The sequence below is a fragment of the Bufo bufo genome, chromosome 4 (genome assembly GCF_905171765.1).
Source record: "Bufo bufo chromosome 4, aBufBuf1.1, whole genome shotgun sequence".
Lineage (NCBI taxonomy): Eukaryota > Metazoa > Chordata > Amphibia > Anura > Bufonidae > Bufo > Bufo bufo.
In genome coordinates, this window is record NC_053392.1 from 135,326,131 (window position 1) to 135,338,304 (window position 12,174).

A 12,174-nucleotide genomic window follows, 5' to 3' on the forward strand; every position below is an offset into this window, starting at 1 on the left:
TTCATGTGTAAGGGGGTAAGTTCCTCTACACCTTACACATGTGTGAGCTGGTATCAACCTAGTTTATACCAGTGGAGGATAATCATATGTGAAGTTTGGGTGGCCATGGACCCCTGGGAGCCTTGGGCAAGCCATAGGATAATTCGCCATTGACTGCTACGGACTGGAACTGTAATATCTTTAGAGACAAATCCAGATTCTGTTTGGGATCGGGTTTGATTATGGAGGCCTGGTGGTTGGCGTGTCAATCCTGCCTTTGCTGTGGAGTGACACACCGCCCCCAACTGCTGTCATGATCTGGGAAGCCATCATGTACCAGTCGGTCACCCCTAGTAGTGACTTGAGGGACACTAACAGCTCAGCGATATGTGCAGGACATCCTGCAGCCACATGTGTTGTCTCTCATGGCAGGGTCTCCAACTACCATTTATCAGGAGGACAGTGCTTGCCCACACACAGCAAGGGTTTCCCAGGAATGTGTCAGCCATATTACAACATTTCCTTGCCCTGCCCGACCACCATATTTATCGTCAGTTGAGCATTTATGGGACCAGCTGGAATTCCAGCTTTAACAACCTTTTAAGTGTTCAAAAATTTGCTATGGGGCCCAGTAATTTCTAGTTATGCCAATGTATATGTATGTAGTGATAAATATTAGACTAGAGGGGTCTGACCCATTCCCCTGTCCCTCCACACCAGTATGGCTCATGGAGTTGTATAGAACATCAGCAGATCCTTGGCCACTATGGATGTGCTGGAGGGTTGGCATCCGTTCCAGCCATGGGTGGGGGACGCACAACTAGAAAGGTGTACCCCCACTGATCTAACGTACATCAACTATCATGTCAATGGATTTAAAAGGATGGCATACTTCTTTACATCTTGTTTGACACAGTATGTTGAATATTCAATCTGTAAGAAAAGCAAAGTGATGACCTGAATATTGGAGGAAGCAGACCAGATGGATAATATTTAGAGCAGGAACACCTACAATGTCAGGAGGAACCAGAAGGCATCAAAACATGCACATTTCTAGAAATTCCTGAGTACTAAAAACCCAATGTAGAACACTTATATCTGTATTTCTCTGTGTGCATCTCTTCTCAGATTGGGATCAGATTCAGACAATAGACTCTCTGCTCAGGAAAGGTGGCTTCAAAGCTCCAATTACTAATGAATTTAGAAAAAGCATCAAACTCACAAGGTAAGTAGTACCCAGGGGCCGACTGGGAACTTAAGGTAGCCCCATTTTGTAGTCAGGTCCTGTCCTCCTACTCCAGTTGCCCCTGGATGGCAATACAGTTGAATTCAGGAGTCTGGAAAGGAGCGTCAGATAATTACTTAGCTTGCTGGTGGCAGTGAGGAGGGTTCAGACTGCCTCCTGGGCATTGGCCCACCGGAAAGCTTCCTTCTAAGGTCTATGGTCAGTCCACCCCTACTACTGTAAATTCCTCTAAAGGGATTTAATCTCAAAAAAATATATATTTTTGTTTACTGAAACAGACTCTGGGAACGTTATCTGATGGGTGGCTTCCCTACACCCTTTGTCCCCAACATATCTTTTCCTACACACTCAAACTCTTTCTATCCAAGAAGCTGAGATGTGAGCTCTTGGCTACCAGATTTACACAATGTAGAGCTGTCTTAGCTGTCCCGTGCCCGCCTCTTACTATATTTTTCCATGGTTAACAGAATAGCTCAAGCCAGTCCAGAAAATCAATTTTAAAGGGAAGCTGTCACATTGAACATGGTGTCTGAGCTGCAGGCAGCATGTTATAGAGCAGGAGGAGCTGAGCAGAATGATATATACCGGTAGTTTTGTGGGAAAAGGTCCAGTATAACTTGTAATTTTATATATTTATATCCATGCTCATTCTGCTTTTAAGTCCTGGAGGTGGTCCTATCGGTGACAGCCTTCCCTCTATGATTGTGTATACAGAGAGCTGTCAATCACTGATAGGACCGCCTCCTGGACTTCAAAGCCCAGAATGAGCAGGAATTTAAATGAATGAAGTACAAGTTTTACTGAATCCTTTCCCATAAAACTATATATCAATCTGCTCAGCTCCTCCCGCTCTATAACATGCTGTCTGCAGCTTACATTACATTTTCATGGTGACCGGGTTCCCTTTAACTTTGTATGTACTGACTTAAAGGATAACTGTCATATTTTTTTATTTTTATTCTTGCTAAAGTGTAGGGCAAGTGATAGGTAACAATTTTGCAATAGACTTTATTTAGCCAAAACGTTTATTTTTGGTAGAAAACTGGGGCTGAAATGGCCCTTAGCAGCACTCTTCAAAAGAGCGTTGCTAAGGGCCTTCCGTCTCCGAATAGAAAAGGGGAGACAGGCTGTGCAGATGCTATGCTTCTGCCTCGTGCTTCCCTGGGAGACAGAAGGCTGGGCACAGGAGTCTTAGGAGTTAAAATTACATTTATATTCCCCCTTTCTATGCAATCTAATGCTCTCTTACATTCACTGACCTGCGATCCCTGTGATAATAATTCATGAAGCAGCCGCCGGAAGTAGAAGCACTATGCGCAGTGAGCCGGTGGCTGCTTCATGAACTATTATCACAGGGATCGCAGGTCAGTGAATGTAACGGAGTATTAGATTGCATAGAAAGGGGGAATATAAATGTAATTTTAACTCCTAAGACTCCTGTGCCCAGCTTTCTGTCTCCCAGGGAAGCACGAGGCAGAAGCACAGCGTCTGCACAGCCCGTCTTTTCTAATAAGATACAGATGGCCCTTAGCAGCGCTCATTTGAAGAGTGCTGCTAAGGGCCATTTCAGCCCCTGTTTTCTACCAAAAATAAACGTTTTGGCTAAATAAAGTCTATTGCAAAATAGTTACCTATCACTTGCCCTACACTTTAGCAAAAAAAATTTAAAATATGACAGTTATCCTTTAAATCAAAAGGACTCCTAAAAAGCTAATTTTATTTCATTATCCTAAAAAAGACCCGTATGTGAGGATCTATAGATAGAATTGTGAACTTAACTCAATATAAGATACAATACAGATATGCATAAAACGGTGGGATAATTGTCCAGAACGAGTGGATGGGGGCATAGAGGGTACTAAGGAGGGAAATCTTTCCCTACATAGGCCCTATCTACCTGAGGGCCCAGGGGTATCCCCTAGTGGTGGGGACCCTCTGTCCTCGTTCCTGGCCCTTGTTCCCTTAGTTCACCCTGAACAAATAAAAGTACTTATTTCCCAAATGCTGTAACATTGTGTTTTCTTTGCCAGGTACCGCAGTGAGAAGGTGACAATCAGCTACACAGAATACATGGCCTCCCGCCAGAATGCACAGCAAAATGGCACTGTGCATGCACTGCCTCATTATACGCATTACTCCTGACACAGCGCTGCCCGTGTCGCAGCCCTGCCCCCCGCTCGCCGGCAATGCCTGTGATCTCCTGACATCTGACTCCTCCTCAGCCCCCTCCTCCTGGTCCAGTTACCTATACTACTGCACCATCCTATGAGCTTCACCAGAGGAGGGCGCAGTGCCCAGAGACTCGCAGACACAAGCAGCCTTACCTCACCCCGCTCTCTCCAGGGACCTTGAGTGGGAGGGAGAGCTAAATAGAAAGTTATGGTCTCCTTCATCCCCTCCTGTGTTAGGGGTCACTCCCCCAGAAAAAGCACTTTTAGGTTTTTACATTCAGTATTCATTTTTTTTATATACACATATATGAATATATCTTTTTTTAACCTAAAGAACATGCCCTACTTTGAAATAGGCTCCCTTATTTTCCAAATTTGCCTGGAATGGCTTTCAGTGTGTTGCTTTGACAGCTCAGCACGGGGCTGTAAGTCTGACACATTGTGAGCGAGTAGTGCACATTAGTTTGCCAGGGACATCCGTTTCCATGTATCACACCTTACTTCAAGTGAATCCTGCCCCGTTCTGCCTTAGAAAGTCTCAATACTGCATAGGAGTACCTCTTTCTATGCAAATCTGAATACATTCTACCTCTTTGTTGTCCCATTTATGAAACAAGCCTGTGGAAAGCTGGGCTGTTGGGAGGTGTCCACCTATAATTAAAGGGATTTTCTGGGAGTAGAATATTGATTGCCTATCCACAGGATAAGTCGTCAATATCTGATCGGTGGAGTCATCCAGCACCACCACCACCGATCAGCTGTATGAAGAGGCTGCGGCGCATCGGTGAGCAGGCTCCTTGCAGCATACCAAGCACAGCGCCGTACATTGTATAGTGGCTGTACTTGGTACTGCGGCTCAGGCTCATTCACCTGAATAGGACTGAGCTGCACCTGGTCAAGGTGACCAATAGATGTGACGTCAGTGGCCTAGGAGGAGGCTGCAGCACGCACTGAGACCTCTTCAAACAGTTGATCGGGAGGGATTGGCGGAGTTGGACATCCACCAATCAGATATTCTTCTCCCAGAAAACCCCTTTAGAGGGTTCTAAACTTTATTTCCAGCTGTTTAGTCCTAAAATAAAAAAGACTTCTTGTTTCTATTTCCCATTATTTTCCAGTTCTATTGACACAGTCACCAATGTTAAAGGGAATCCGTCACCAGCGACCTCGCTCTCAAACTGCACAGAAACATAGCTGTGGTTCACCTGATTAAAACACATTTTTTCTTTTGTTGATCTGAGGGTCCGTTCATGAATTATGATAGTTTTTCTTAATATGCAAATTAGTAATTTGGTGCAATGAGGGTGTCACCATTGCTCTTATTGCACACAAGCTCCGCTCCTTTCTGTGGCCAGCTCTTCCCTGCCTGCTTTGATTGACAGGGCCAGGCGGTGGCAAAGCAGTGAGGGAAGGGCTGACCACAGAAAAGAGCGGAGCTTTTGTGCAACAAGAGCAATGGGGATGCCCTCATTGCACCAAAGACCTAATTTGCATATTTAATAAACATATCATAACTAGGGAACAGAGCCTCGGATCAACAAAATAAAAACTGTATTTTAATCAGATGAACTACTGTATGTATCTGTGCAAACAGTTTGATAGAGAGGTTGCTGGTGACAGATTCCCTTTAACAATGAATGTTTTATGTCTGGTTGCTATGAATATATCCATGATCATTTTTATGTATGGACGTACATTTTTTCCTTTATACTAGACATAATAATATGCAAATGCATTCTATTAAACGTGTCAGCTTTATGAAGCGGTCTAAAAGACTCATATCAACCAATCACAGTGCAGCTTTCATTTCATATTCTGCTCTTGAAAACTAAATGCTGTATTGTATCTGGTTATTCTGGGCAATAAAGACCGTTTTTTTTTTTGTTTTTTTTTTAGAAATCTGCCCCATTAGGTCTTCCTAATAAAATCTGAATAAAAATTAAACACAATTTCAATGGCGGTCAATACATAATGCTGGACGTGTCCATGTCAACCAGCAGAGAACATGTGGAACACTGTGCAAAGGACCTTTTTTATTTCCAAGACCAAACAGCTTTATTTATAAAAAAGGTTTAGAACCCATTTAAGTAAAACTCACTGTTGGCCCATAGCCAAAAATGTACTGCAAACTAAATGAACGTGATAGTTACCTGACAGCCGACAATCCAGTACTGGTCATAGTGGCCATCATCCTCTCCCGACAGCCATGTCTTCAAATGGTCCTTAAAGGGAACCTGTCACATTGAACGTGGTGTTTGAGCTGCAGGCTACATGTTATAGAGCAGGAGGAGCTGAGCAGATTGATATACAGTTCTGTGGGAAAAGATTCTGTAAAACTTGTATTCTATTCATTTACATTCCTGTTCATTCTGGGCTTTGAAGTCCAGGAGGCGGTCCTATCAGTGATTGACAGCTCTCTCTGTATGCACAGTTATAGAGCGAGAGGATAGGACCGCCTCCTTGACTTCAAAGTCCAGAATGAGCATAGATATAAATGTATAAATTACAAGGTATACTGAATGTTTTCCCACAAAACTACAATCTGCTCAGCTCCTCCTGCTCTATAATATGCAGCCTGCAGCAATACTTACTATGCACAGATTTGGTGTCATCAGCAGGATGAGCTCCGCTGCCGTTCCGACAGTCAGTTCCAGGGTCCCTGCTGCACTCCATTTCTTGCTGACGTCTTGTCATCGCAGGAAATTGCTAGGAATACCACTCGGTCAGTGACTGGCTGCAGCAATGACCCAGCTCAGCCTATGATTGCCAGAGGGGCATTTTCATCCATTTCCTTTTGTGTCAGCAGGAAGGGCAGGGGCATCAGATTAGCAAGGTGGGCATAAACTTTTTTATTTTTTTAACCATTTGCAGCCTACATTTTCATTGGGCTAGAAAAACCCTTTAACATGACATAATTTTCTCATAGGTTGAATGTTACTTTTCAGAGGAGGTAGGCAACCATTAGGGCTGCCACTACAGGGGCTGCCATTCAGTGTTTTAATCCCTGTAAGGGCTCATGCACATGGCCGTTGCCCCGCCGTATTGCGGCCCGCATACGACGGGTCCGCAATACACTGAGCACCGGCTGTGTGCACCTCACATCACGGATGGGGACCCATTCACTTGAATGGGTCCGCAAACCTGGAGATGCAGTGCGGAAGCACGGATCGGAACCCCACGGAAACACTACGGAGTGCTTCAGTGGTGTTTCTGGCCATGCCTCTGCACAGCAAAAAAGTAGTGCATGCACTAATGTTTTGCGGTGCGGACCATCGGATGCGGTGAATGGGTCCGCGATCCGCATGCTGCTGCCCCACGGTCGGTGCCCGTGCATTGCGGACTGCAGTTGGCGGTCCGCAGCACGGGCCCGGCGAGCACACTGTCGTGTGCATGAGCCCTAAAGCTAATCTGGCTTATTATGCACCAAAACAGCCTCCAGGCTATATGACTGCATTCTACAGAAATTTTAATGGGTTTTCCCATTATACAAACCTATCCCCAATCTTGTCATCTTATGAACACAGCTGAGACCCCCACTGATCCCCCTTCCCCTGAATAAATGGAACGCAGGTTGAGTATGCACACTGCCGTTCTATTCACTATCTATGGGTCTGCTGGCAGTCCTATAGCGCGTGAATGGAGTGGCAGCATACATGCTATTCAGGGGAAGGGGACCTCCCTTCTCATGAACAGTGGGGGATCCCAGTGGTGAGACCTCCAACCAATCTGATGCTTATCTGATAAGTTTGTATTGTGGAAAAAACCCTTTTAGTAAGGAAGGATAACCTTTATGGTAACTGTTATAATGGTCTTAATGTGGCTGTCCACATGTCACACTGTTGTTTTTAGGACCATCATTTTGTGTGGATTAATTTCTTAATGAATTGTTTTAGAGATTGCTGCTCAGTTTTTCTGATAGAGAACCAAATCCCCTCTATTGGAGTAGAGTTCTAAGATACATTTCTGGCTGTCTACAGTCACCACTAGAGGGAGCTGAGGAGCTGATTGCATACTGTGTTATTATTGAGTGTCATGCTTAACCAGCCTGGAGATAGCTCCTACTAGATGTGGCTGATATAAGTGGACTTTTTTTCTTTGTCTACTCAGTATTTCCCAAGAAATAACAGTGCTGAAGCACCTTTTCTCATAGCTTGGTGGTGTGCTGTTCCTCTGTTATTTCTCCTGAAAATGTAAGAATAAATTGGCAACTGGTCGTTACCATTCAATTTTCACAGGGGAGTGTCCCTACAACGTCTAAGGGTATAGCTTGATGGCATGGGTTGGCCACATGCAGCTGGCCACACCATGGGGCTGTACCCTAAAACTGCCAGCACGGATAACACCCAGTTCAGTCATACTTTTCTAGTGGAAATAACAGGGACAGCTGTAAGAAAAAGTGCTCCAGAATTGTATTCATTACAATAGACCGGTCACGAGAGCTGATTTTCTAGATTTTCTAGTTTTCTGTAAGAATCTGCCAGTACTTTGGACCTATTTAGATTAAAATATAAAAAAAATAAGAAATGTTCATTGGTGGACATTCTTTATAACAGTTGTCACCCAGCTTTCCAGGGACAGATATAAACTAATGGCTGACGGGACAGGTGTATTTAAATTAACATATACTTCATGGTTATATTTTTTTAGATTTTAGCAGGAAATTCGGTTTCTTCTCTAAGCAAGTTAGGAACATGGAAACTCCCGTCCACCCTAATCGGAGTGCGATACAACACCCACTTACCCCTTTTATCATTACAACCTTACTTCTACTCCATGAATTCTACGTCTACGATGACGTCTTTTATGCCTGCTGGCAAACTGGAGAGGCAGCTCAGGGGAAGAGTGTAAACTTGTGTGTGGCAGAGACAGGGAGAGAGGATTAATTTTGCACATGAAATGTCAGACTTCCTTGGTGTCAAGCTTTGTCTTCATCTTTGTCCTGCCAGAGAAGCCACCCACTGGCTTCCCTGGCAGCAGATTGATCAGTATCCTGCCAGGCGCATCCCCTCCCTCCCTCTGAGGAATGATGGAAGATTGTTTTTCCTTTCATGCTGCTGAGAATAAATTGAACTGATTGGATCAGGCAATGAAACGTAGTGTTGTCATGATTTAGAAGTCCTGTGCCTATTTCATCAGCATTGAAATGCATGAGAACATCTCCAGAGGAACACTCTGAAACTTTTAGGCCTCTTTCACACGGGCGTCCCGGATTTGCTGCGGATGCGTCGCCTGTGCATTGCGGGAAAACCGCGCGAGTAGGCAAAACTGACTGCAATTGCGTTCCGATGTTCCGTTTTTTCCGCTCGAGTGCAATGCGTTTTGCACGAGCGTGAGAAAAAACTGAATGTGGTACCCAGACCCGAACCCGGACTGAAGTTTGGGTTAGGTGTTCTGTTCATTTTATTATTTTCCCTTATAACATGGTTATAAGGGAAAATAATAGCATTCTTAAAGGGTTTCTGTCACCCTGCAAAACTCATATTTTTTTTTTTGGATAGTTAGATTCCTCATAGTGCGATATAGGAGAATATAATGCTCTTACTTACTTTCATGCGGCCGATTCTTTATAAAACGAACTTTTATAATATGTAAATGAGGGCTCTACCAGCAAGTAGGGCGTCTACTTGCTGGTAGCTGCTGCAGAAATCCGCCCCCTCGCCGTGTTGATTGACAGGGCCAGCCGTGATCTCCTCCTCCGGCCGGCCCTGTCAGTAATTCAAAAATCGCGCGCCTCGCGTCATTCGGCGCAGGCGCTCTGAGATGAGGAGGCTCGTCTCCTCAGAACTCCCTCAGTGCACCTGCGCCGATGACGTCTTCTCTTTCAGTGATGTCATCGGCGCAGGCGCACTGAGGGAGTGCTGAGGATACGAGCCTCCTCATCTCAGAGCGCCTGCGCCGAATGACGCGAGGCGCGCGATTTTTGAATTACTGACAGGGCCGGCCGGAGGAGGAGATCACGGCTGGCCCTGTCAATCAACACGGCGAGGGGGCGGATTTCTGCAGCAGCTACCAGCAAGTAGACGCCCTACTTGCTGGTAGAGCCCGAATTTACATATTATAAAAGTTCGTTTTATAAAGAATCGGCCGCATGAATGTAAGTAAGAGCATTATATTCTGCTATATCGCACTATGGACAATCTAACTATCAAAAAAAAAAAAAATGAGTTTTGCAGGGTGACAGAAACCCTTTAATACAGAATGCTTACTAAAATGTGGCTTGAGGGGTTAAAAAAAAAAAAAATTAACTCACCTCATCCTCTTGTTCGCGGAGTCGGCATCGTCTTCTTTCTTCGCCTTAGGCCCCTTTCACACGGGCGAGTATTCCGCGCGGGTGCAATGCGTGAGTTGAACACATTGCACCCGCACTGAATCCTGACCCATTCATTTCTATGGGGCTGTGCAGATGAGCGGTGATTTTCACGCATCACTTGTGCGTTGCGTGAAAATCGCAGCAAGCTCTATATTGTGCGTTTTTCACGCAACGCAGGCCCAATAGAAGTGAATGGGGCGCGTGAAAATCGCAAGCATCCGCAAGCAAGTGCGGATGCGGTGCGATTTTCACGCATGGTTGCTAGGTGACAATCGGGCTGGGGACCCGATCTGTATTATTTTCCCTTATAACATGGTTATAAGGGAAAATAATAGTAATAGTAAAATAGTGATGGAGGGGTTAAAAAAAATATATTTAACTCACCGAGTCCACTTGATCGCGTAGTTTTGCGATCTCTGTCTTCTTCTGTAATGTTGAGCTGCCGGCTAAGGACTTGTGGTGACGTCACATCACTTGATCCAATCACATGGTCCCTCACCATGGTGATGAACCATGTGATGAGCACAGTGACGTCATCAAAGGTCCTATTCCTGTGCACAGCAAAGAAGAAGACAGAAGAGATGCCGGCTGCGCAATCAAGTGGATTAAGGTGAGTTAAATTATATATTTATTTTTTTTAACCCCTCCAGCCCTATTGTACTATGCATTCTGTATTAAGAATGCTATTATTTTACCTTATAACCATGTTATAAGGGAAAATAATACAATCTACAGAACACCTAACCCAAACCCGAACTTCAGTGAAGAAGTTCGGGTTTGGGCACCAAACATGCCGATTTTTCTCACGCGCGTGCAAAATGCATTACAATGTTTTGCACTTGCGCGGAAAAAAATCACGCATTTTCCCGCAACGCACCCGCATCTTATCCGGGCAAAAAACATGACGCCCGTGTGAAAGAGGCCTTACAGTTCTGGAATGTATTGGATAACACTGGCATAATGCTGCCAGTGGTATCCAATACATTCCAGAACTGTAAGGGTTACATAGCATTATAAATCAATATAATGCTATGTGAATCAGTGCTGGGAGGTCAGGCCGGGTGCTGCGATGCGGACTCACTGCGGGAGGAACGCTCATCTGCAAGGGGCCTTAGTGTCTTATTTTTTATATTTTTTGCCTACTGTATGTGTTTATTTTACAAAACAAACGTGTACATGGTGTTTTTCATAAGAATAAGACATGTTTTATTTTTTTCCGGGGCCACGAAACTGACTTACTTGCAGCTCCATTGAGATGAATAGGTCCACATCCAATCCGCAAAAAAAAAAGTGGATGCGGACCAAAACTATGGCCGTGTGACAGAGGCCTCAGGGTGCTTTCACACACTCAGGTTTTTCTCTGGCATTTTTCTGCACTTTAGGCCTCATGCACAAGACCTTTCAGTTTTTTGTGGTCCGACAAACTGCGTATCCGCAAAAAACTGAATCCGCCCGTGTGCCTTCCGCAACTTGCGGAACGGAAAGGGCGGCCCGTTGTAGAAATGCCTATTCTTGTCAGCAAAACGAACAAGAATCCGACATGCTATATTTTTTTTGCGGGGCCACGGAACGGAGCAACGGATGCGGACAGCACACGGAGTGCTGTCCGCATCTTTTGCGGCCCCATTGAAGTGAATGGGTCCGCACCCGAGCCGCAAAAAATGCGGCTCGGATGCGGACCACAACAACGGTCGTGTGCAAGAGGCCTTAGGGGTGTTTTGGTAGCATGTTTTTATTGTATAAACCCCACCACCAGATGTAAGCAAAAGGTCAATGGGAAATATGAAATATGTCTTTCTTGCTTCTTTTGTAAAACGCTGCATTTTTCCGATACTTTTTCTATAGGAAATAACACCATGAAGAAAACTAGTGATTAGTGTTGAGTGAACGTCTGTTTTTTTAAGTTCGGCATACAAGATTCGGGTTATCTAAGAATTCTGTTATGGATTCTGCTACCACGGACCATAAATTATGGTTCATGGTAGTGGAGTCCGAACCTTGTACGCTGAACTTGAAAACAGACGTTCACTCAACACTAATCACTACTTTAACACTTGCGGTAGCCTTTTCTGACCGGCCCGGTAGCCTTTTGGGACCAGCCTGCCGTATCCGTGCTACCGCTAGTCCACCGTACCACCAGAAGTCCGCTCCGGTGCCATTCACTATAATGCGGTTTTTGACCGGCCGCCTCTCGGCTTGTTTGCCGTGCTACGGCTGGAACTCTGGCCCGCCCCCATTATAGAGAATGGCAACGGAGCGGACTTCCGGTGGCACGGTGGACTAGCGGTAGCATGGATCCGGCAGGCTGTTCCACCGCCGGAACAGCCTGTCGGAAAAGGCTACCGCAAGTGTGAGAGTAGTCCAAGACACACAAAGGCTCAGATTTCCCAATCCTATAGACGGGGTGACCTGAGGCTGCAAATGCCGGCTGTTGGCCGAACAAAAAAAAAGTTGCATGCAACAAGTGA

At 45.1% G+C, this 12,174-nt stretch overlaps 1 protein-coding gene across 1 annotated transcript in view; it reads left to right on the forward strand.

Annotated features, from left to right (window-relative positions):
* The window catches only part of AMMECR1L (AMMECR1 like), a 69,806-nt gene extending 64,100 nt beyond the window's left edge, over window positions 1–5,706 (forward strand). Inside the window, exons 6-7 of the mRNA XM_040427986.1 lie at window positions 1,108–1,204; window positions 3,256–5,706. Of these exons, the coding sequence (XP_040283920.1) occupies window positions 1,108–1,204; window positions 3,256–3,367 (209 nt within the window). The 3' untranslated portion in view covers window positions 3,368–5,706. The remainder of the gene's footprint in view (window positions 1–1,107; window positions 1,205–3,255) is intronic.
* The last annotated feature ends 6,468 nt before the right edge of the window (window positions 5,707–12,174 follow it).